General features: G+C 44.4%; 1 protein-coding gene across 3 annotated transcripts in view; it reads right to left on the bottom strand.

Moving 5' to 3' along the window:
- Positions 1 to 20,543, bottom strand: part of SMAD9 (SMAD family member 9) — a 42,569-nt gene extending 22,026 nt beyond the window's left edge. The window contains exons 1-2 of one of the 3 annotated variants that reach the window (XM_064504919.1): positions 19,998 to 20,543; positions 5,159 to 5,785 (exon numbers count right to left, since the gene is read on the bottom strand). In XM_064504919.1, coding sequence (XP_064360989.1) covers positions 5,159 to 5,570 — 412 coding nt within the window. In that variant the 5' untranslated portion in view covers positions 5,571 to 5,785; positions 19,998 to 20,543. Of the gene's footprint in view, positions 1 to 5,158; positions 5,786 to 19,501; positions 19,752 to 19,997 lie in introns of those variants that run through there. The other 2 variants (XM_064504918.1, XM_026098311.2) reach the window with 2 other exon arrangements.
- Between the last annotated feature and the right edge of the window lie 6,344 nt (positions 20,544 to 26,887).

Raw genomic sequence — 26,887 nt, 5'->3', positions numbered from 1 at the left:
GGCTTATACAGATTGACTTAGTGTCGAGAGTTGCTTTGGCCTAAAACTCAGCAGCATGTAATCTTTCAGTGTCTTTACCAGCTCATGGAAACAAACAGCAATGGGCATTCTTGGTTATAAATGCTGACAGGAACATGTTGTTTGAACGTGTTTTAACATATTGTTTGGACCCCAAAGCTCTGTCTAGGTAAGGCTAATACTTCTTAGGTAGGCTAGGGAATACCTTTTAATTACAGTGAACTCTCATTTATCCAGCATAATAAAAGACTGGAATAATTGCTATAATGCAAATATATAGATAATGCAAAACATGTGCACGAGAAGAGGCTGTAGGAATACCCTGAATACATTCTCCTTGGACATCACTGCACACCAACTACTCAGAGCAGGGGCAGCTTTGATCAGGCGGCAGAAGAGTGCCTGGTATAAATGACATGTTTATAGCTTCCAGCTTGTTGTGGCACTATGCTGCAGCTAGGGCAGTGCTTAAACCACTCTCCTGCCAAGGCACTGGAATACACCATTTGGGAATTTGCCAGTCACCTAAGGACTGAATATCTAAGTGCTAAAAACATACAAATGATTGGACTGATGACAGGGGATCCACTGTAAAAATTATGTTATTATCTGCCCAGAAATGCAGGCACTGGGATTCCTGTTAAGAGACTACATGTAGACCCTTCTCTGGCCTGCTGCATTTCTAATTAGATTCTGGCCAGCACAGCGCTGGTACTCTGAAAACCTACTTTCTTCCCTTCAGCCTCTGATATTCCCCTACCTATGGGATGACAATTGTTTAGCCACCTTCTGAAGCTCTTCAGTGGAGGAAAGTATTTTTGCTTTTTACCTCTTCCTTAGGTTTCTGGATTTCCTAGACTCCCCAGGTAGGACTCATACCGGCAATGCAGGCATTCACATCTGAGCTGCATTACCTGATCCCTCTAAGCTCTCCTTACAGCCAGTGGAGAGAAACAAGACTCTCTTAGTGCTCAGTTCATCTGCTCTACTTTGGGAGAAGGCCAGTACCACCACAAAAGTGATTACACTGCAGATATGTTTTTGGTCAGCTGAATCCCGCCCATCCCATACTCCTGTAAGCAGCTCCAGGCTGCAGGCTGCTGCCCCTTCTGGAGTTTTCCACCAATGCAGCATGAAAATGGTATGATTTTTGCCAGGTTCGCTGCTATCCAGAGGTTTCTGACCAGCAGTCCTGGAAAATGGGAAAGCAGTGATCTCTGTGCACCCAGCAGTGAGCAGAGGTACTGAGCAAGGGACAGCTGTGCTACAGCAATGCTGTGCAGGGTTGGGAGGCTGGCACCAATCGTTGTGTGTACCATTCACATTGAAGAAGCTTTCTTTAGCCCTATGAGAACTCAACACAAATCCTTTTTTTAAATGAAAGCTGAGAATTTGGATGTGTGAACAGCACTTGCCAGGGAAAGTCTTTGACTCACCCTGATTGAGTCAGCAAGAGGAATTTTCAGGCTTTGCAATGTCTTGAACTCATTCCCAGCTCTATCCAGGATACTCTTAATTTCTGCTCTGTTGTACCATTTTTGCCACCTCACTCAATCTTTCCACTGACTGCTCTGTGGATGCCTAGAGGGCTAAAGCCTCTGTGGAGGAGAGGAATTTGGAGATTTTGCTGTTGGTGGCTAAAAAATCCCCAGACGGCCTTGTTCTCCTTGCTCTTTTGGTAACAGATGTCACTCTCTAAGCCTCAACCATGCTGAAGGAAGCGTGACCAGAGGCATGAAACTGAAACACTGACCGAGTGCATCAGGGCCGATCTGCACTCTTAATTTATCTGCACTGTCTCCATTCAGTGGGGCACTTTCTTATACCTGCTAGTCTGCATCTATAACTAGGGATGGATCCTTCCTTCTCTGCATGCCTCTGCTGATGATTTTTCCTCAACTGAAGACAAATATGGTCATGTCCCAAGTCCTGCTACTACCTTTCCCGCACTAGGCTCTCTCCTATGGTCTTCAGCTGCAGTAGTTCTTGCTGGAAATCTGGCTGTGCCCGTGCTTTCTGAGCCTGTGACCTCATGTGCCAGCAAGCAAACCATCTGCTCCATCATTTTATTCCAGGTACAACATCCACTGCTATTTCTGATACATCAACCCCTCTCTGAGGAGTTTACTGCCCTAGGAGGCTGACCCTCTGGTGAGATCCACCTGTTCTCTGTATCCATAACCATTCATAAACATCATACACATTGTCTATAGTAAGATCATCAGGTGGTCTTCCAGCTGGGAAATTACCACTTCTTCCTCCCACTCAGGCTTGACAAGAGCAATCATTTAGTCTAAGTCAAAAGTTCACTTAGGCTCCTGCTGTCTACAGCAACAGTGCACATTAGAACTTCCATTATCTACAAATGAATGATCTCATTTAAAAATAATAGGGTAAACGCTTAGACAGCTTTTACATTTTCTGAAACTGCAGCTTCTGTTGACAATGAACCATTCAGACATCTGACTTGCTCTCTAGAATGGGGAGGGGGGAAAGCAAAGCCTAACCATCATGTCTATCTCCTTCAGACTAGGTAGACTAACCCCTATCTGTAGTGGGATGTTACACAAAACAGAGGAAATATTTGCTGTGCTTTTTTTAAATGGCATCTGTTGCTCAGCAGGCCTGGAAAGAAGAGCTCTACTGGGGATGCCGGTAGCAACACTGAAAGCTACATCCTTCTGTCTTCGACACAACTCATTCGTTTGAATAAAAGTTAACGGATCTGATCACAGAGTGGTTGACTCAGCAAGACAGACTACAGTGATGGAAAGGAAAGTGAGCCAAAAATGACGGACATTTGTATGAAAATAACGCAGGCCTCTGGATTACAAAGAAATGTGCTGCTGAGTAACTTCAATGGGTAGACTCCTTAGCTTCAGAGGCTAAGATTCAGAGAATCTCACATAAGCCTAAGATCACCAAGAGCCTAGATATAGAGGGTTTCCAGTAGTTACAACAGGATGGTTGCTTAAAAGGACTGGCACCTAGATCAGTTGCTCCCACCCATTTCTGCAGTAACCTCACTGCTATCACTTTCTCCTTACTCCCATTTCTTCTGTTACTTCACCACCATTTCTTCCCAGCACTATCTAACTGCCTTTGGCCCAGAGCTGCACTGCTGCCACTTGCAGTGGTCTAGGCTCTCTCTCCAGTTGCTGCTCCAGCAGATCTGATTAGGTTGTACTTCTTGCAGCACCTCATCTTCCGTAAGGAGGTGACTCCCTTGTGAGCAGCGGCTTCTAACTGTCCCAGTGAGAACATCAGCACTGGTGAATATAACAGCCCAAGAACAATTCCTGGGTCCCGTGGTGAACGGGCACAGCATAGCCTGCATCCATGCAGCCGCACTCTCTTTTCCCTTCCAAACAAGGTGGTCACATCCAAAATGCCCACAGTCCCTTGAGTGGGCTAACCTCTGCACCCTGAGCATTGTCTGGGGGAATGCTAGTCTGCATGGGTCAAAGCCACAGCAGGGAGCATACTAACAGCTCAGCAGGCCTCCACCTTGGCTCTGTTTCCTTTACTAGCATAGATGTAGCCAGCCTTCTCCACAGACTAACAACAAGCTTTGGAAGTCATTTAGCAGCTGCTGGATTATCCCAGAACTAGCATTTGTTATCAGGCACCGAGCACATCAGAAGACCTGGATTTAAAACAGTGCTTTGCAGTGCTGTCGGCTACCACACTGAGGAGACTCCATTAACTACACTGGAGTTACACCAGAAGAAATGAGAAGACACTAAAGGCTACAGCTTTCAAAGAGAAAGATACACAAAATGGGATATTTTATGAGCATCTTTTCTTAGATTCTTGAGGAGTTTATTTTAGCAAGCCAGGAGACCAGCTCTTGCAGTGAAAACTGTTGACAACATGCACCACTCACTGCAGCTGTAAAATTTTAGTTGTGACAATGTTTACAGCAGTTCAGATACAATTTCAAAATGACAGCTCCACTGCAGCAGAACTACGAGGGAGGGGAACCGTCCCTGTTGTTTAACAGATGTTAACAAATGTCTTTCCCTTATTTCATCTATGTGAAAAGAAACATCCCACAGTTCACTTATCTGATCCTAATGTCACCTCAGAGTAAAGTTCATGCCAGACAAAGAGTAATCACAGAATAATAAGTATACACTTATCAACTGTACCCATTAGGAAATTAAATTACTGTGATTTTTGGCAGCAAGGGAAAGCTAGGTTAGACACTAGAAATCTTTCTGAACTGTAACGATAGCAAAGCAATAGATTTGTTTGCCTGGGGAGGCTTTGGAGACTCTATCACCAAGGATTTTTAGACCTCATTAGAAAAACATCTGTCAGGAGTGTACCAGGTAATTTGTTTTGTTTTGGGAGTAGGGATAGAGGGGAATAGGATGACCACTCAAGATCTCTGCCAGCCCTGCTTTCTAAGATCCCTATGGAAGTCAATACTGATCACTATAATTTTATAACAACTGTTCAGCTGTTTCATTGACACAGTCCAATTAAATGACTTTTCAATTAGGGCATGAGTTGTCATTGCGGACCACGTCTAGTCTAAAGAGGATCATCAGTGGAAAATTCAAAGTTCTATGAGAACTTGGGGGAGTGCTTTCACATAAACTATCCATCTGGATATGTAAATCTCACTGAAGACAGGCCATCAGGCATTTTAGGAAGAATTCACTGACTACAACTGTAATTTCTAAAGAGAGAGCTGGTGGGACATTTTTCCTGTAGATTAATGAGCCAATTTTTGGTTTTCAGAGAATGAGGCATAAATGCAGCCAAGGTCGTAAGACTCGCTGCCTAGATTTCAAGCAAATGGCCATATCGGCAACACCAGTCTGCAGAAGGAGGGTTCGCAGGGCAGCTGGCACCCCCATCTGTGGAAACAAAGGCTGTTTTCAGCACCCTGGACAAGATCCGGCGCTGTGGGGGCTCCGCCGCTCCGGGCCGGGAGCGAGGACCCCAGGCACAGAACTGGCCCTGGTCCTTGATCCGGGATGCCTCTGGGCAGAAAAGGTTCGGGGTCTGTCCAGCAAACAGAGCCGGCCTTTTCCGATTTCAGAGTAGGCCTCATTACGACACACCAAGTATAGACCTGCCAGTGCAAGAGCTAATAGAGTTGTGAATCATTTGCAGGTGTTATAATTACCTGGGGTTTCCACCCGCCGGTAATGGTAGGGGTTAATGCACACTTCTTTCTGCTTTGAGCCAAATGGGAACTCACAACATTCCAGTGGTTTCAATTCATGGTGAGACTGTAAATCAGGCCAGCGCCACACTCTGCAGTATATGACGTGGGGGAGCCCCTTGCGGTGAGACACCTGCAGCCGCCCATCCAAGGAACGTGGGATCGTGACACATTTACTGGGCTGACCAGGGCAGCTCAGAGCCCTTTCCAGTTCTTCCATGGCACCTTTTTTCTTCTTTAATTTCTTCACCAAGGAATCAACAGCTTTTTCTGCCCACTTTTCCTCTTCATCTCCTTGTTTCCAGCCCAGCAGTCTTTTCACTGCAGGGCTGGTGAAGGAGAACAAGGAGCTGATAGGGGTGCTGGAGTGCATAAGAAGCAGATATTACACACCAGCGTCAACAGAAGCACAATTTGCTCTCCTGCCTTCCAAGGCCTGGATGGAGTTTTCACAATGCTCAGATGGCAGCTTCCTTCAAAGAGAGGTTCTTCCACACATAAGTTTTTGTAATCTCAGGTGCTGGTTACAAGTACTCCAGCAGGGTAGATCTCAGAACTTTACAAACATCAAGAAACTGCTGATGAAGCCTGGAATAACAACAAAATATATAGTTAGGCTTCACATGCTCCCTTCATTTTTCTTTTAACAAAACTCCTTTGAAAGAGAAATTATTCAAAATGTGCATTTAATTTTCAATGGTTTTCTGTTTGTTTTCTGCTCTTTATTTTGGGTCCAAGTCTCTCCTCCCCACTGCCCTCCACACTCATTTTAAAGTTGGACCTCAGAAAGCATAAAGTGTCTACTCACTTTCATTTGTGTTTAGAGTTTAATGCACTAAGCAAAGTGTTGGAAGGTTGGGGTTATATTCACTGCAAAAAAAAAATGTGCTTTTTTTTTTAAGTTGGTGGGTGAAGGTTCAGCTAAAGCATCTTTTATAAAATTAAACCTGTAATATCAAATCTGATGGGACTAATGAGTAGAGTATTTTTCCGAATTCAGCTCCCCCTCTGCTCCTCAAATCTCATTCTATTGTCAACAGTTGTAAAACATTAACTGCAAATCTCATTTAAAATTCAACTATTCCCAATTTTCATTTAGTACCTCTGAAAGATCTATCGTTATTCTCTAAGATTATTTACATTCTCTCACATGCAAGAGAAAGACTTGTTTGCCTAGCCAGTCTGCTTGGCTGTCTCCAACAGTTCAAAGCTTTTTGGATGAAAATCGCAGACTTCTGGATACAATTCGTGCTGGATGGATCTTGAGTTATTTCTGCTAGGAGTTGCTACATCTGAGGACGTCCAACAGAAAGAGTTTAGCTCTTGAGGTTTTTTTTTTTCCTCCTTTTTTAAATGTAGCTGGAGCCAGTCTAATTTTAGCTGAAAATGACGTATTTCCAGTGACTGGAACTCTAAGGAAAAATGTCCTCGTATGTCAAGCTATTTACTACTTTAAATAAACTTTGCAGACCCCCTGTGCATATCAAGTCCAAAGGACTGAACAATACAGATGGCACTTAAACTAGGAGATGGGGACAGCTTCTCAAATAGGTACCTCCAAAGAAGCAGCTCCATGACTGCTCTACTCCATCCTTGTGGGAGGAGGTGGGCCCTGCTCACCTCCCACCAGCAAATGCCTGGTCACAGTCCCGAACACTACTTACATGCGGTCACTGAGAAGACACTGGGAGACAGCACCCTGCGTTGGGAACAGCAGGGCTTCAGAAACCATATTATTCTGATGTTCCTTCAACGCACAGCTCTTTTAAGAGTCCAGTGGACACCTGGGGACACTGAGTGCACACATAGGTACAATATATTGAGACAGCAGGGCAAGGACAATGCCAAAGCCTGGCTCCTTGGTTTAATCTGATACCCTCACAAATCTGGAGCATGCTGCAGGATGAGCCCATGTAGCCAGGGCATCAGAGAGCCTCCTATGCAACATGCCATGTCTGCTGGGGACCAGTGATTCACTAGAGCTCATTTCCTCCTAGCCTTTCTGTTTTGTTCACCTGCCCAGTCCCAAGCCCATTTGTGTTACCCCATAAGATGCACCTTGAGAAATAGAGACATATATGAACCTATTGAGCTTTCTCCCTTCTTCCGTGATAGCAGCAATGGTGAGAGCAGGTGCTCATATTCCCAAAATCCTTCCACAGTGCAAGGGAAAAGGAAGCACTTTGTCCCACATAAGACGAGAAAGCAGAAAAGCAACTCTTTGGCCTGTCACAAGTCCCAGCAGCAGCTGGTGTTCACCCGAGAGATTCACATTCCGAGCAGCAGGGGATGGGAGATAGCATGAAAATATGAACAAGGTAACTACAAAACTGGAAGGAAGAACAGGTACCCATTGCTTAATGCATCCACTACAGAGCATTAAGCTCTGGGTTATGCAATTTCTACATTGCTAATTTGTGTATATGGCAATTGTCTACAACTGTCAGGAGAGGCTCATGACAGAGTGAGTAAGAAATCACTTCACTTGGTTTGCTTAACGATCAGTAATCAGTTCCATGGGAAGGACCAAATTTGCCCTGGCAAGCAAAAAGAAACTTTAAATTCAAGACTTTTATTCTGTGTATCTGTAAAATTACAATGACCTGGAGTATTTAACTGGATAGCTACTAACACTTTTTAGTCAAAACTGAAGTTTAATCCAAACACTTAGAGGGTACATGTGAGAACAAAATAAATTAGTTCAGAATGATTTGTCACAGGGAAAAACCATCAAACTGCTTGTAAAACATAATGCAGAGAAAATTGAGGCAGACAGTCTCCAGCCTTTATGAGAGCAGGGTCAGCCTACAAAGTCCCAAGCCAGCTCCTTCCAGGTAGCCCTTACAGCGGAGCTGTATATTCCTCAGCCAGTATCAAAACATCAGAAGAATCTGCTAGTTTCCAAATGCCTCCGCACCGCTGTCATTACGTGGCTGCACTAAACCCCATCCTCATGTGAGAAAGCAGAACGGTGCGGGAATCACTGTGGGTCAGAGCTGAAAGCAGGAACAGGAAGCAGAGAAAGCCTGGGATGAAAGCCCACAGCACCAGTAGTGGTGTAAAAATCTCTGCTCCAGGCTGACAGGGAAAATGGCTCACATTTCTTATCTGAGGGGGTCTCCCGGGCGTTAGTGTGTGTAAACAACTGCTCCGATAAGTTAATGCAACATTACAATCATCAGATATGAGAACATACATGTTCATGTAAAAGTATTGTCCTGAGATTTTCTTTTCCATTTTGACCAAGGTTTTAAATAAACACATTAATCTCGTTCAGTCAAATTAAATAACTCAACAGTGACATCAGCATGAGTCTGAGCACTATTGTTGCTAGTGGGAGAGTTGCCAAGGGTATGTGTATAAAAGCAAAAGCAGTGCTTTGCAGACCATGTGATGTAGTCTCAGATAAGTATATTGCGCAATTTCCTACCGCGCGCCCTCTAGTTTCTTCTAAAATCTTTTTTCCCAAAATCCAAGTGACACACAAAATATAAATGGTATTAAATGTAGTAAACAACTTTCAAATAATATTATTATCAGGACACCATACTTTAATATTATTAAATTACATAATACTGCACACTATCCAGCAGACTATGCCATGTGTTGCTAGGCTTAGATACTCCATTATGAAATACCTAGGCAGCCACTCTGCTCCAGGGCTGTAGAGATAGAGATGTTAATTTACAATTTAATTTAAACGATCTTTTAGGACAGTGGTTGCTTAAAATGTATGCCTTTTGTATCAGGCAACTTGCCTACTGCACTGGAAAGTTCCAACTCTGAAACATTTTAAAACCACATTTGACATATCTGCAGTGTCGATGATCCATCATGTTTCTTGATGCTAATCGCTTGAGAATGGAGGGTGGGAAGGGAAGCATTGCATTTTTTTCCATATCCCAACAAATGTATCAAGCCCAGGGCCATACCATTATGAAAGTTCTGGTCTGGCCACTTCTCTCTCTCTCAGTGACAGAATGATGTACAACCATGAGTATGAGTCATACACCATTCAGGTTACATCCTTAACACACTTTCCTTCTCTGGGACTACATGGAATAGCCACCCCGTTTTGGAGACTGAAAGAGTTCATAGCATGGAAGCAGGCCACTCCATGCCATTTGGCCTCCAGGCCAAGAACAGTCCCCGCCACATTTAATTTATTAGTATGGAAGCAGCGTTTGGGTGGGATTTACTTGGCCAGAGAGACATGTCCACATTGTTAATACCCGTATCTGATCTAGTCACCCTGAACTCCCTAAATACGTACTTGAGAAAAATATGCATGTAGAAAAAACAAGCTTGTACAGGATATGGACCGTTCTGCCCAAAAGTGAACACCTAAAAAAACTCAGCAGAAACAGGCACTGTATACAGCTAATATTGAGTGAGATGAATCCCACCTCAAGTCCGAATGACCGCTAGGCTAGGACCCAACAACATGGACACAGAGTAGAAGGGACTGGAATACTTATTCCTATTCCTAAACCCCATTTATCACTGCCTGGTGTAAAATTAGCCTGAAAATCCTCAGGTCAACAGGAGAAACATGTTCCTCTAGGAACTCTACTGCAGTAACTTGTGCTGTGCTATTAAAGAGCCTGACACGGCAAGAACAGAGAAAGCAGATGAAAGACCATCATGGTGAGCCAGGTACTCACTCACAGTCCTTACAGGTGCCTACTGCTGAAGTCAGTAAGACGAGTTCCAGAGTTCATGGAAATTAAACATACCGCATAATGCGGCAGCATACTGACACCTCCACTATGGAAAGACTTCCGGAAACTTAGTTTTGGGATAATGAAAAAGGATCCACTGGGATGGGAAAGACTCTCATCCTCCCTCAGCAGAATGTCTGTGCAGGCCAATGAGCTACTGAAGTTCCCTTCTAATTCAGTTTTGAGGGGCTTAGTGGTGGAATTGCGTCAGTTCTGGTTAAATTTCACATTAAGCTTTGTGTTAAAGTCAAAAAGGGAGAATGCATTTATGTCAGTGAAAACAGGCTTAAAAAACAGCTGTATAAAAAGCACTGGGCCCAGCCTCCCCGCAGAGTGTATCTGTGCATATGCATGTGTGTGCATGCATGTGGACGTGTGTGCATGCATCTTGTCTCAGAATAAAACTTCGAGACTCTGCCCCCACCCTCGGAGCCTACCTCGGCTAACTGAGCTGTGAGAGGCAGGGCTATCAGTCTAGCAAATGGCTGACATCATCAGTCTTGGTGTCATTGCAACAGCTAAGCAAGGCCACAGAGGGAGATTTCTCAGAGGGTCGTCTAGACATAAGCTGTGCAGTTCTTGGAGATTGCACACGGCTGGAAAATGGAACAGTGAGACAGTTACAGCTAGAAGTCTGCAGCTCAGCGACTAAATCATCACAGAATTGGGAGAAAGTGATTCCAGTCAAACAACATAAAATGGCCAGTTGTGAACATGCATTTATTTATTACCTAGCACTGATTTAGGTACTTCTAGTTACTATGAAAAATAAAAGCATGTGGGTTTTCTCAGAGCTAGTATTTCTGCGATCAAGTCTTGATGGGGTTTCAAATGTGTCCAACAGACAGCAGTCGGTGTAAACCTAGGAGTGCAGGTCAGCAAAGAACTTCCTGGGCTGCCATGTCACTGCCATTTGCTGTGTGGATCTTCCACACCTTAGCAAGAGAAAGAGAATTAAAAAAAAAAAAAAAAAAAAGGAATGCTTACACACATACTCAGGCCTCATTTGAGTGAGAAACTTCACCAACCTTGTCCTGAGCCTGCTCCCACACCCTGAGTCTGAAGCACAAATCCTGGTAACAGATTGGAGCTGGGCAGACAGGGCTTTCACACAGGTGTTTATTCCTGAAGAGTGGCATGGAAATGCATACCTGAGCTGAATATGCAGAGTTACTGCTGCTCCAGTGATCCACTTATGGCTCAGGACCAGCAGTGATATGTTACCCTTGACACATGTGAATCACCTTGAAAAGGCTCCTGTTCCGCTCTTGGTACCCCGGACATAGTTTGGGATTCCCTGGACTTCTTGCTGTGATTGGGACTAGCAAGACAAGGGTGATGTTATGAACCTATCTGAAACCTCTGCCTTTTGCACCCAACAAAATACAGTGAATGAAATATTCATCACCGTGTTACCAAGTTCTTCCACAACCACAGAACCTGTCACCCAGGATTTTAATTAAATGGGATGTAAGGAAGGCTTTTTTTTTTTAATTATGAAACTAAATTTCTTCCTGGTTTGACCCTGAACTGCTCCAATTGAAAACAGCTGCAATGATATGAGGTAAAACATTTGAGACTCAAATTTATCCGTGTTTCACACAGCCCTGGCAACATCTCATTGTTTATTCCTATAAGCTTAAATGAATAATGCAAACTCCTGAAACTCATTTTCTTGTTATTTCAAGCTTGTTCTGAAAGCTTTTCTAGGCTGAACTTTATGTGAAGCCATCAATATCGAAGAACAAATCCCTCAGCACTTCATGCTTCTTTGGCCACTCTTCTAGACTGTGGAGTCTTCACTGAATTCACTGCCTCCAGGATAAAATGAGGACAAAGCTTGATGCCAGTGTCTAAATATGTATGACTTCCTAATAACTTCTCTGAGCTTGTAGAATCATTCAAATATTACCTCATGTACTCAGCATCATCCAGCTTCTCTTGACAGGAATAGCATTCTCATTTGGTCTAAAGAAGGACTGATTCAGGTATGTGAGCTGCACACCCTAACGTGTCCACATAAATTTCCATAGGCTATAAACTTACAGCCTTGTGCAAGAGGTGTCAATTCAGACACAAAACATAATCAGGCACCCAGCTCACATTTGGTATGTCCATGCTGCCTAATTGGGAAGGGATGTACAAATTCCTGCGATGGGACTGACCTGAGCTAGCACATCTACATGACAGCACAGCAGCATGAAGACTTAATCATTCCAGTCCCAAAATCAGCAGTGCTGTGCTAATATGCCTTAAAACGGGGAGAAAGAAGGGGAATGGATATGGTAACAATATTCAAATGTGTCAAAGGCTGCTACAAGTAGGAAAGGAACAATCTGTCTTTCATGTCCACATCCATGGACAGGACAAGAAATAATGGGCTTAAACTACAGCAAGGGGCAACAGGCAAAATGTATTAATAGCAGAGAGCTAAGCATAGGGATAGGTTACCTGGGAGGCTACAAAGGCTGCACTGTTGGAGGTGGGAGAGAATAGATTACACATATCCATTAGGAATACCTATGCTGCCTTGGGGAAGGAGAAGAGACCAGAAGACTCCGTGAGAACCCATCCAGCCCTATGACCCTCTGCTATGACCAAGCAAAAGAGCCCCTCTCTTCAGGTGCAGCACTGCCCTAACATGGCTATGCTGGTTTCAGCCCTAAGGCTAGCTCAGGCAGCACTACCTGCATCCCACTGTTTGGCATAAACGTGCTTACAGAGAACAGAGGACTGCAACATCTTCCTGATTTGTCTCTTTGAAAATCTCCCACAATATTTGAAGGCATCACATGCCACACAAAATGTCACAGCAAAAAATCTGTACAAAAATATGAAACTGGACCAGTTTATCACTGTGATCTCTCTTTGACTGCACTTTCTTCCTCAGTATTAATTTTTAAAGGAAACCAGTGACTGTGATGTTTATATGGAGTGAACCACACAGTGTTCCCTGGCTGGGCCATACTGAAGTTTCGGAGATGCAAACCCACAGGGATACATCCTCTTCTCAGCCCTGCACCCCACTCCCCCCAGGCACAAGGAAGAGCAATTCACCCAGTCCCTGTGTTAGCCCTCACTGTGGGTGGTTTGCTCAGACCAGTAGCTCTGGCGAAGCTCTCAAGTGCCTCCACCCAAGAGAGGCAGAGACTACGGAGCAAACATGCCACAGAGAAACTCTGAGGAGGTATTTACAGGAGAACGAAGGGGCAGTGGGATATGACGGGGGGTGCATCAACCTGCCCTGGGGAGCCAAAATGCCTTCTTATGGCTTTGGTTATCCCCATTTTATAGACAGTCAGAGTCCTGCATTCCTCACATACCCACCATTCCCAGAGAAAGTTTAGCAAAGCCCATCGGTGTTTCTAAAAATGGAACAGTTGGAAATACGCAAAAAATAGAGTTCCTGCTTTTAAAATAAACGCTGACTCGTCTCTAATACAAAGCATGTAGCCAAGTGCCTCCAGAACAAACACTTCACAAAGGAAGAAGAGGACTAGAAAAGAATTCCAGCTTCATTGCTGGCCTGAAGTTTATATCCACACTAATCGGATCCTGTAATCCTTGTTATCAATCACTGACATTCTTGGAGCAATTCCCAAATACCCATTTTAGGAAAAGGATTTGCTTAGACATAGATGTGCAGAATGTTGTGAATAAGAATACGTGTAAAGAACAATTACTTCACCTAGGATGTGGCATGCAAGCCTGATGGGGAGGCAATCCTGAAAGTTTGGTGTATTAAGTTGCTAGAAAGGAATGCACTTTCTAAGCTGTAATTGTACTTGCACAGTGGTAGCAAACGAAACAGATAAAGCAAATGTTCTCTTCTAGTTGTATGGTAAGACATCCTATCTACCTAACAGCAGATCTGAGGCCCAGCTCTGTGAAGTTCAGCCAGGTGCCTAATATCTTCATTTCCTGCTGGAATACACAGAAATGAAGGGAGGCTGGCTCCTTTCGGGCAGATCTGCAAGGTCTCATCCTGGCGATGAGGCTTTGGCAACTGGTTCTCCCAAAGCTAGGACCGTATGTCATGCTTTTGAGATCTGCTGACTGGTTGCGCCAGGTATCTAATGTCACAAAGCCAGAGATAAACTGCAACACTTGGAGTTAGCTGGGGAGTCTGTTGCCTACAAAATCCTCATCTCCACAGAAGCACTCCTAGAAGACCCACTCGTAGCTATGGCCTAGCACAGAGGCCCCATGCCTAACACCCAGTCCCAGAGAGAAGGAGCCATCCAGGAGTTCTGCCCGAAAGGTTAGTCACTGTAGCGTTAACATAGCAGGCACCTTTTGTAGAAGACATGATTTGACATCACTGAATGCAACACACTGCTTGGCACACAAAATATAGATGGAGCTTGTCAATAAAATACACCAGAGAAAGAACTTCCAGAAGTGTTTCCAGTTGGACTGACAGCAGGCCTAGAGAGGAAGCAGCTATACTGCTGTCCTCCTTCCCTTCCTCCCCAGTGAGAAAGCCTAGGCAAGTACATATAGGGGGTAAATTTCACGCACAAAGGCTTTCCATATATATCATGTTAGCAGTTTTCCATGGAATCACATTAGCATTTCATTGTGTTCAAACCATATTGCATTCAAATCTGTTTTTCCTAAAAGGCTTTCATTGTGCATCACTGTGGGAAATTGCTAATGCAATAAGATTGACATATAGGCTCTCCTGCAGGAACATCCGCAGTAATCTGTGCTAATTGAGCCCTCAGTGGCTTGTGAAACCCTGCAGGGGGGAGAAAGGGTGGAGTATCCACAGGGCCTACCTCTTGGAGAACTGCAAGAAAGAGAGTGTGGGGGACAGATGAGCACCAAGATTACTGGGGTTTGCCTATGTGAAGATGGGATTTGGCAACATGGATTGCTTTGGTCAATACCCCCAAGCAATAGCATTGGGGCATTTTTCCTGAAGAACATCTGGATATGCTTGGACTCTCTATGGAAGTTATTTCACAAGAACAGGACTAAGAACAAAAGGAGCAAGAACTTGTCTACCTAGTCCCCTCCTGTGGGGGGAAAGGAGGAGATGGCCGGCCATTCCCAGGGACTTAAGCTGAAACTGTAGGTACTCAGCTTCTCTGCAAACCAGAACGCTTCTGCTTATGAGATTAAACAGGCTTCATATGCCTAGATTTGAGCCTGTGAGTATAAAATGATAGCTGGATTCACTTTAGCATGTAAGACGGCATGCTGTGATAACACACAGCTTCAGAAAACCCAAGATGCAAAGCAAGAGTCAAAAATAGAGCCCCGAGTCTTTAAAAGAAACGGGAAGAGAGAATCCTTCTTCCTATCTCTGCAAGTCTGTTTCTCTTCTTCCTCTCCCCTCAGCTCTGCCTCATCCAGCCTTAGGGTACCACACAGGTTCCCACCAAGAAATGCAGGTCCCAGCACAAGTGTCATAGGAGAAGCAGCAGGGCAGGCATGGGAGCCACAAGCCGCTGCCTTGCATGGGAATGAACTTCTGCTTCTCTACTCTAGATGTCCCTGTGGAGGCCCGATGCTCTTCATGAAGTAATTCAAGATCTCTTGATGAAAGAGAGATAAATTAGCTACCTCATATGTGCTGCAGGGTAAGAAACTGCATGTTGGCAGCTGGGTCACAGTAATTTGATGGAGACAAGGAGGTTTGGGTAGGCCAGGCCAACAGGAAGCCGTAAGGGAGGTCTTGAAAAGTCAAGTGAACTGCTTGTGGCTTTGGTCAGTTCTGAACCTACAGGGCAGGATGCGGGATCAGGAGATTGCCATTTCTGTTCCTGCTATAGGCCTCTGGGTAAATGATTTTCCCTCAGGTGCCTCAATTTCTCCATCTGTCATACAGGTATCCTGACAATGTTTCCTTTGCAAAGCACTCTGAACTCTGTGGATGAGAAATGCTATGCAGGAATGCATAAAAAAAAGGAATTTTCGTTAAAGAAAGGCACATCAAAAAATGCAAAAAATGATTAGGCTTTGTTGAAATGTATTGACTTCAGTAGCACAATTATTTGCATTATAAGTGTTCTTAATTACATGGAACTTTGCTATTAGCAAACACCACCTTATGGAAAGGGTACCACCACCAATAGCTCTCTGCCTTGTTTTGTTTACTGCACAGCTGCATGATCAAGTACAATATAAGACAGAACAAACATAAAATAACAATTACCAAGAAATGCCCAATCTTGTTCCTATTGTAGCCAGGTAATGAGGGTGAAAGGAAGCCTGAAGCAGAACAAACTGTAATGACCCATGGGTCTGTTAATTTTTTTCCCCCTCCTCATTTCTGTCTTCCAGTGGACCGCAAGTTTGAGGCCAACAGTTCTAGAGAACTCTGGAAATGAGGAAAATCTTCAAAACTTAAAGACCAGGAGTAGTAAAGAGATCCCAGAATGGGAGACTGCATGGAGACATTTCAGAAAGAAAAGCAAAAGAGACAGGATTTTGGCAGGGGTCATGCTGACTGGGAACAAAACGTAGGTGGGAGAAAAGAGCTTGTTGGGAAACGGGACGTTGCAGTATCAAGCTGGAACATTGCCACAGTGTGGACTAATGCTTTGGCAGCTGCAGACAAAAGGAAGGAGGAATGTAAGAAGTAACATGAACGAAAAGTGTCAAGAGACATTTGGGAGTATCAAGACCTGTGAGGAAACAGAACAGTCAAAGATGATGCTAAGCTTGCCAGAGGGAAGGATGGCAGTGCTACTGACAATGAAAGAGAGATTGGGAAGGAAACAAGTTGTGGAGAGAAGGATATAAGGCATTTTGCCTCCCAGTGAGAAAAACACTAGATCTTAAAGCTGTCTTTCAGAAAATGGGAGATCAATTACTGGATTTTCTTTTTTTTTTTTTTTTCTCCTTCTTTTTTGTTTTGTGTTTTTAGGTAGCTGGGACAGTATAAAATGGGAAATTGACGCCACTCAGTGACCACCTCCCCGGTGTCCTTGCTGTGCCCTTGTCTGGGCAAGCTGTACCTCAAAGAAAACTGCTCAACTCTACTTCTGTCTAAGATACTGCAATAGCTCTTGCAGAAACCTGCAAGTGGTCCTGTGGAACGACTCTCATCTAAAAATCACAGATACCTGCCACAAAACTCTGGCAGATACTGTTTCACCTGTTTTGATTTCAAGGCATATATGTAGTCATCAGGATCTCAGTCCGCGCTCTGATCCTACAGTGTATTAGATCCACTCATTTGCAAAAGCACAACAAGGTTTTCAGCTACTCTAGTAAACACACAGGGCCCTAGACTCTTCAGTTCACAGTCTCATCTGTAAAATTCCCACACTGTTATCATTCAAACATTATAAAAAAATATAAGATGGGAAATAATTTGGGATATTTTTGAAAAATTAATTTTATTATACTGTATTCAGAGTCTAATGTTTCCTTACAACAAATGTTCTCAAAGACAGTAATAGAAAAGCAATGATTCTCTCAAATTGTCATTGTTATTATTATCTTTTGCTGTTAATGTAAAATAACATTAATGATTCTTTATACCAGCCTGCAGCAGGAAACCAGGCAGTCTACCATAACAACCTTTTGTATGTATGTTTTTGCTGTGCTGTTTTTAGTTAAAATATTTATGATTTTTTTTCCTTTCTTCTTCATCCCTGTAATTATTATTTGTAACGGGTATACGGCACAGCAAATGGAATCCATAGGCACTTTCATTACACTGTTTGCAATGGACAAATTACCCACAGCATATATATTTTTTCCCCCTTTTGGTTCTCCTTATTCCGTTAAGTTTCTCTGAAACAGAGTGCCTAGTACAGCTGATGCTGGAATTGCTGTTAGCGAGTATCAGCACCAGCGATAAACTCGAGCTAGTGTTTTGGTTAGAGGTCACTTGTAATTAGTAGTCATTGTCCTTTGAATTTAACAATGGAAAAATAAAACTTTATCAAGACAGATTAGCCTGGCCATCAAAATTAAAGCACTTTAGCATTCAGGAGGGAGGATTACATGACACGCTATCTCTCTCACTGATAACAGCGGATAGCTAAGGATTCAAATGTGAGATGCAGAAAGACTGTAAAAGAATAAAAGGAGAGAAAGGAGAACTAGCTGTCCTGATATTATGTGATATGTTATACTGACGCTTCTACACTCTCATTGTAGTGGGTTAGGCCTTGTCTTTACCCCGTGAAGACAACATAGGGGACAGCTAGCGAGTCCTGTTGGAGCAGCTTCCAAACCTGCTCTCTGATTCCTCTCAACATGCCTCCACCTTCTACATGTATTTGGCACATACGTATGCGCCTCTTAGCTTCAGGTAAGTGTGTTAATAAAATATTAATTATTAACTTCTTCACGAAGTTGTGAAGATGACAGCTCGAGTCAATCTTTGCGTGTATTCAGATCATTTGCTGTATGTAAATAAAAGCATCCATCTCCAGCTCCTACCATTTTACAAACCCTGCTTATCATAACGACTCATGATAAAATACACTTCATCTGTATTTCAGCCATTTCTGCCAAATTATTATCACTTTAAATGACAATAACAAAGTTGAGAAGAAAACACAACTCCATCACAGAGCCAGATGAGAATGGGAAACTACTGTAGAACTCAGTAAATATAATGCAATCTATATTTCTTGATACAATTCACTTAAAAACATTTGTGGGCATGTTTATTTTAGCTGCTACGGCAAATGAACTCAATATTTAAAATAAAAAGAATACACCCCCAAACTCTTCTTAAAAATCTAATAGGAAACAAACATGAATCAGCCAGACACTGGTGCTTATCAAATCTGACAGAAGGGAGTTGTCTGGCTGGATTAGAACGGATGAGGTTTGTTCGAGTGATGACATTTGTCCTACCATCACTGAGGGGAAGAATTTTACAGTGCTTTCTTGAGCTTACACTCCTGAAGATGAGAAGATTATTCCTACCACACAAAAAGCATGCATATATAAAACCGAACATTTTTACATCTGCGATACAAAGTACAGAAACTTGCATTATCTGCAGTGTCCTTGCCCAACAGCCACAAACTTGAACACATGCCAGAGACTTGCACATCATTTCCTACTTCTGTGGGACTCAGGGAGAACTCATTCACTGAAAAGTTGACCATTCTGAGCTGAAATCCTTTTCATTGGTCTATTAAACGTAAATAACTAGCAGTGTGTGCGTGTGTGTCATTTATTTTCACTCCCGGTAATGCCTCTCTGAAAGCAGACCTGGCTAGTATCAAATAAATTTACCTATAAAATCAAAGCAGAAAAAACAGAAAGTTACCATACAATATCTCAATTGTTACAAATTAACCGAACTTTGAATTCCACTTCGAGCTGCCTGGGCATGGAGATAAAATTATACTAATTCATAATTTGCCATATCTAGGGCTATTGTTTTTGGAAACATTGGTTACTCGCTAGCAACTAATGTTTTAACTTTGTAGCCAAAGAAAAGAAAAGGTCGAGGTTTGTAGCTGGAATACAAAACAAAATCTGAGAAATTCTGCTCTGTTTTATTCGGGAGCGTGTCCAGGAGCGGGATTTCTTGAACAGAAAATAACCCCCGAAAGGAAAAGTATTTCCAAACGTGTCATGTGGGTTTTTTTCTACTTACACGAGGAGGAAAGAAATCACAGCAGCGGGAAGACTTGTCAGCGTTTAGCCATCCATAAGAACGCTGCTTTTTTTTTTTTTCCTCCTTCCCCCTCGCGCTCCTCCTTTCTCGCAGTCCTGGCGTCAGTTTGTCTCCTGCGCCGGGTCCCCCTGCCCCAGCCCCCTCCCGCCTGCGCGCAGCTGCGCCGCCGGAGCGCGGCCGGCGCCGGCGCCCGCGGGGGACACGCAGCACCGCGGCGGACCGCTGGGCGCTGCCGGCTGCGCGCCCGGGCGGGGCCGCCCCCCACCCCGCTGCGCGCCGCCGGACCCAGGTGCGCGGCCGCGCCGCCCTGCCGGGACGGGGCTCGCGGGCGGCGGCCCCGCGTCCGGGGAGCCGGGGGGAAGCCGGGCCGCCCCGCCGCGGCCGAGGATGCGGGGCAGCCCCGCGCGGGAAGTTCGGGGCGAGCGGCGGCGGCGCGGCCGCCCTGCCGGGACGCGGCCGGGAGCGCGGCTCTTACCTGCCACGGCGCTGGCTGCGCTCTGCGCTGCGCCGCGCGCGGGAGCGGGGCTGCGGCTGCAGCTGCGCGGCGGCGGCGGCGGGGCCAGGGCAGCAGCGGCAGCAGCAGCAGCGGCGGCAGCAGCAGCAGCAGCAGCCCCGGCCGGCGTCAGTCAGGCGGGAGCCGGCGAGCCTGTATTAGTGCGCCGGGCTGGACCGCGGCCAGGCAGCGCTACTGCCGCTGGCCCGCCCCTGCGCTCCCCCCGCCGCGCTCCACACACACACACTCACACACACTCACACACACACACACACACACACACACACACACACACACAGTGACACTGACACACAGGCAGACGCACATGCACTTCACCCTCGGCACCCCCCACGGCGCACACGCAGTCACCCCTCACTACACACACACACGGAGTTGGCCCTCATCTGGCCGAGGCGCTTGCTCTCTCACACACCCGCACTCACACACACGAGTTCACCCGGTCAGACATGGTCACACCCCTCCACACATGCAGAGTTCACCCCATTGCGCGCACGTGCGCGCACACACACGGAGTCCACCCCATCCCTCTCACACACGCACGAGTCCACCCTCCACACGTGCCTCCCACATACACACACGTTCACCCCGTCATACAGCCCCCACACACACCCGCAGAGTTCACCCCTCACACACACACACACACACACACGCACGCACGCACGCACGCACACAGCCCTCCCTCCCGTGGAGGGGTGCAGCCATTTCCCAGCCCCGCAGCCCGCGGAGGGCAGAGGCCCGGCTGCGGACACCAGGCCCAGGCCTGCGCTGCTTGGCCGCCCCCCGCAGCCCCGCTCGGCCGCCCGCGGGACGCCCCTCGCGGGAGAGGCGGGCAGCCCTTCCTGGGGGCCGCGTCAGAAACGGGCGTCTTGACAGAGGGCCTGCGATGGGCGGCTGCGGCTCCGCTGGGCAGCAAGCGGCCGCAGTGGCTTCGCCACGCGAGGCGGCACCCGCCCAGCCCTCGCCTTGGGCCACCGGACGAGCTCTTGCTGCTGCGGGGACGGAGCGGGAAGGTGCCTCCTCACGTGGCCCTCACGGGCACGCGGGGCAGACGGCCGCCGTGCCTCCTGGCGGCTCAGGCCCCGGAGCACGCGCGGGTGGTGGCCCACGGCGGGACGCAGCGGTCGGGGCTGGGGTTGCAAATCTACAGAAATCCTCTTCATCTGCCATTTCTGCTAGTATTTGGGGTCACGGGAGCCAGCTGTTAGGGTCCCTGCGGCTGAGGAGTCAGCATGTTGAACTCACCGTCCTGAAAATCTCCCTGGTAATTTTGTGAGCTGGAAACTCATAGGCCCTTCATTTGGCTTTTATTTGTGATGCAAAAAAAATTTTCATAAACAGTATTACTAATATTTGCATACGAGTTTGGAATGGTTCCATCAGTCCATGGTCAGAGAACAGCAAACTATAGCCATAATTTGTAAGCAGATGTATTTTCTCCTCTAGATATTACCCATTAAATCTATGAGTAACCATTTGTAACAATATATAGTGTATTACGTTAGCTGTAATAAGGAGAGGTTGAACGAGGAGTATCAGTGGAGTCCAGTGGCTACAGACGTTCATACCAGAAGACATTAGAAATGAAAAGCACTCATGAGTATAGGGCTGTAGGCAGTAGTAGTAATAGGTACTGCCTAAACCTGACTCTGTTTGTATTGAAGAGTTCCAGTTAAATTGCACTGAGCCTTTTGAAGTCAATCAATAAATATGATTAAAGATATCATCCTGCTGACATTTTCATCACAAATTTTTTACATTGTAAAACATGACAGAAAAGCTAATGTAGTTTGGGTAGACATCAGAAAGCCACAATGGAATTATAGCTCCACAGTGCAAATTTATCAAGGCATGTGTGTATAAGGGTTGTGGGGTAAAAGAAGGATATAATATAACTCCCCCTAAGTACCTCTGTTTCCCACTTCGGCCCCAAATGTCCTAAAATATCAGCTGCCTCCTCACTATTGTCTCCCTTCTCCTACAGAAGACTTTTTGACAGATGAGTGGCAGAAGAAACCCTATTATTTATAAATCACTGTAAATATTTGTAAAATGCCAGTCACACATTCTACCTCCGTGTGACTTGAGATTTTATTTCCATAATGCTGTTTATTTTTAACTTATGCACTTAAAACATCACATTGTGGAAAGAGTCTGAAAAGAATAATATCCATCAAATGAAACGCATCACAGTTCCATGAAGCAGAGTTGCTTATTTGGGTCTTAAAACCATCAATCAAGTTTGCCCCACCCTGTTATATCCTGTGCCTTGTAAGTGTGGATGCCTTCCGTCAGCCTGCACTCCGTATAGCCTCCTTTTCCAAATGCCACCTTCGGCTTTCCTTCCCCTTTTGCCCTACCCTGATATCCTTAAATCAGGCTACGGTACATTATCTCACTTTTTGCCATCAACTAATACATGTGGACAATTATGGTGGCTCAGCTGATGTATGGTGTAAAATCACTGGCAGTGCAAGTTAAATTGCCAATTTTGCTACTGAAGTGGTAATCCCAACCAGTGGGGGATAGCTGCAGACAGCCACTGCCTAGGTTTGTCAATCAGTTACTAAACCTTTACTTTGATAGTGGCTTCAAGTTAAATTCACATAAAGCTACTTGTGAAACAACTGACTTGCACTCATATATGTGTGGTGGCAGTTTTCACTGCACCATTTTGTAAAAGTTTGATTAAAAGAGAGTGAGTGGTATATAGACTGCTGGAGTTTGATGTATTACAGATTATACAGTAGAGAACAAGTTTTTTGCACACAGTTGTATTTCAGATTACGTGGCTTGTGTATATAGCCATTTTATTACAATGAGCAAACATATGCTGGCATTACCTGTCATCTGTGGAACCTATTGAACTGGGTATCTTCTCAGGAGCTGGGCTAGTATATATCCCACCTCTTCCTTTCTGCTCTCTCCACGTGCGCTTTAAGTCCCTTCCCTGAGTCCAAATCTTCATCGATATGACTTTCAAAGTCCGCATTCTCCTTTTTGGGCTCCACTCTATTCTCTTTCTGCCTGTGTGACTCATCACCTATCACTCCTCTGCCCTGCCTGCGTTTTACTAATTCCGTTTTTCATATGCCTTTGTCTCTCCTAAGTGCCTGATTTCCCATTCTGCCCCAGTAAATGGGAACGCCCCTCCCTTAGCCTGCACACGGTATAACTTTCCTTCTTCAGTCCAACCTTCCTTCTTCAAATCCCATGTCCTAAAACACTGACCACCCTTCTTTACTCGTAAACCAAAACCTGATCTGAGAGTTTTCTCCTTTCTTTGGTCTGTATTTTGTCTTCTTATGCTGGATAGCTCTATAAAGAAAGTAATAAAGGGAAATGTAGAAAATAGTAAAGACTGGATGTAGCTGTAAAAGCGAAAGAAGGGTTCTAATTTATTTTAGCACAGAAACTGTGTAAAACACATAGAATAACATAAATTTACCACTTGGAATAGACTGTAAGATCCTAAGATTTATAAATATCTCTACTTTGCATAGGTATGGCTACAGGACTTCAGTGAAGTATTGACACTGTCCACCACTGAACAACAAATAATTCTGTAACAGCAGTGTCATATGGCGCACTACGGAGATAACCTCAAACTGCTCCCAGTGTGTAGGCTTACTCTAAGCAAAAACAAAGTAGGCACTTGCCACTGCCAGCAGACTGTTTGGAACAGCAACATAGCTGTGTTCCTGCTGCCCACTCTGCCTGTGCCAGAGCCCTGGAAATCCAGGGCTGTTATTGTAGCTGAGGATCAGATGCGCAGGGCAGCTATGCTGAGAAGGAGAAGAGGGGGTCACTCTTCTGAGTAGCAGCAATCAGCACCCCTCTCCCTCCATGGGTGCATGAACATCAAGCCCTTCAAGGTTTCCTGGCTCCGTTCCTTTTGCTTTCCTTTCTAGACTAGGACTGGACCAGCCCCAGCCCCTCACCCTCGGGCTTGGCTAACTTTAATATTATTTGTGCTGTCAAGTGGCTCAGAGCTAGCTCAGTTTATGCTGCTTCTTATTCACAGGTAGTTTGGGTATCTCAGTACCCAAACCAAAGTCTGAGTAGTTTGGACACATCTGTATTAGGTTTAATGACAGCCATTTGAACCATCAGGGAGTCTTCTGTCACACATCCTTTCCAGCTCAGGCAGAATAAAACATTTGTTCCATACAAGCATGTTTCATGCTGCTCACATCAATTTGATCTGCATGTTTGTGGCTCAAGATGTTAGTTCTCAGAAGAAAAACAGGTGGAAAAGGCAGCTGCTATCTTATGCAACATGTTGGTGAATGCAACATTGCAGAGACAGTGCTGGGCAGCTGGATTCTCTGTTCCCTTACAGCAAAGAAATTAGAATTACACTACTCTCTGCTTCAGACTCTAAAAGTGAAGTTATTAATTCAGAGAAGAGGAAGATGGAGGCAGGCAGACAGGTATGGAGATGCATGACTAAGGAAGAGAAGGAAAAAAAGGAATCATCAGTGGAATGGATACATAACAAGAAGCACCTGAGAAAACTATGTAATAATAGTTCAGAAAAAACAGGAGACCTGAAAAAGTATACCGAGGTGAGGAGGCTGTGTGGCTTCATGTCCTGCCACAAGAATGTGGATTCTGTCCCTCTTTGGGTCAGAACAAGAACAAGATCCAAAATTTACCATATAGCTTCATGGCACATTTCATCCAGATTCAAAAGAGGTGTCAAGAAGTGAATTAGCACACTGTGATATGGATGAATGAAGATAAACTTTCAGTTTTAGATAACTGAAAAAGACTCAAGAAAACATTTGAATTGGCTAAGTTACTGCAATTTTTAGAACTCGAAAGGATGATTTTCTACACAGCACTGTAATTGAGCTAAAGATTTTTGTTACTGAGTTTATGTAACTACCTCCTGAAACGTCTGCACAAGAATGAAGTCATATTATTTGTGATTAAAGATTTTTGGGGAAAATTCTTCTCTGAGCTACAAGAACATAAATTTGAATTAATTCCAGTTAAATTTGTTATCTTCTTATTTTACTAAAACTGCACAGACTCCTTTGTGGCTTTTTTTGCTTTTTTTTTTTTTTTTTTTTTTTTTTTGATCCACATACAAGGATCTGATTTTAATCCACCTAAGTTTTCAATGGACTCAGATTCAACTACCTGTCTTCTTATTGTTCCTGAATCTATTCTCTGCTGTGGATAGTTGCCGAGAATAAGACCCCGAGGTGCTTAGAACTCATCATCATCATTATTCTCATTGATAAGAACTCATCTCATTAATGTTGAGATGTGTTTTTACTCCAAAAGATGTGACCAGATCCAGAACTAGCTGACATTAGTTGAAAGTATGAGATCTTCCTGTAGATAGAGTTTTTTGCTTCCTTCTCAAAAATACGAGAGCATGTGGAGGAGGAGGACAGAGGCAATCTACTTTTGCATTTGTTGTACTTTTTGCATAACAATGTTTATGACTTAATAAATCTTAGAAATACTTTGATCAAGTAATACTTGACACTATATGATACTATAGGATATAATACTATAAGATTCTGTTTCTATTCCTTTTAGCCAGCACTGGCTGAAATGTATAATAAGAAGTCATTTCCCTGCTGTTTGCCTGACCTGGCTGAAATATTTGTGTGTCTCAGTCTCAGCTGGCATTGGTTCAAGAACCACTGTAATTCCCTTCACTTCACTTCACCTTTTGAACTTCACACCTAATGTTGGGAAGAATCAAATGAACTGTCAGCCATTTCATCTGATTCCAGTCTATCCTAATGGCCTGAACTGTTTCCTTGTTGTTGAGGATTTGCTGGGACGAAAAGAAACAAAATGTAAAGATTCATAAACAGTAAGGTCAGAATGAACCGCTGTCCTCTGACTTCACACACAACCAGAGGTCCTAGGATTTCCCTGAATTTTTGCTTCAAAGCCAATAGCTGTGGTTGAGCTAGAACAAATCTTTTGGAAAAAACATAAAGATTTTGAAATCTTTAGTGACAGAAAATCCATTACAAGCTGTGCTAAGTTGTTCCATGGTTAGGTTTATCCTTGCTTGTAAAGAAAAATGACTGTGTTCTGAATTTCTCTAACTTCAGCTTCTAGCAATTTGATACTGTATCTTCAAACACCAGGCTAAAGGCTATTATTATATGTCTGTTCTTTTACAGGCTGTGTTCAAGTTGCCTCTCAGCCTCTTTTTCATCCACTTGAGCTCCTTGGTCCCCAAGTGTGAGGTGATTTCTAGTTCTTAAGTCACTCTAAGAGTTGCTGGACTCTTTTTTGAACCCTTTCCAAATTCTCAGTGTCTATTCTTGAACTATGGACACCAAAACTGACCAGGGTTCTCCAGCTTTACCAGACGCCAGCGACACACACAGAACTCATCTAACTTTATTAGCCTCGTTTAGTATGCCTGTATTTCAGCCTGTAGAGATCACATCAGAATTTGAAACATTTTCCCTCCTGCTGAGCTCATTACCTGTTATGATGCCCACAACCTCTTTAGAGTTTCCCTTTCCAGGTTGGATTCCCCAGCCTGACATATGGCATGCAAATGTTCTTCACGCCTGCATATATGGCCTTAATTCTGCAGAAACATGCACTATTTTCTTGCACCAGGCTTAGAAGCAAGTACTGAAAGAGCTTGCCTATGGATGGGGGGAATCTCTCCCACCCAAGAGCAAAGGAGGCAAAAATCTGTCAGGATAGGGGGTCCTTCCTTGGAGACAGAGGGAGGGAAGGAATGATCTTGAGGTTTTCACCAGCCCTATTTACAATCTAATCACATTGCCCCCTGATTTTTTCTCTCCCCTTTTTCTTCAAAGCCATAATCTGTGACACTGGCAAACTTCTCAGTAACAACT

The sequence above is a fragment of the Dromaius novaehollandiae genome, chromosome 1 (assembly GCF_036370855.1).
Source record: "Dromaius novaehollandiae isolate bDroNov1 chromosome 1, bDroNov1.hap1, whole genome shotgun sequence".
Lineage (NCBI taxonomy): Eukaryota > Metazoa > Chordata > Aves > Casuariiformes > Dromaiidae > Dromaius > Dromaius novaehollandiae.
This window is presented reverse-complemented; position numbering and strand designations above follow the sequence as displayed.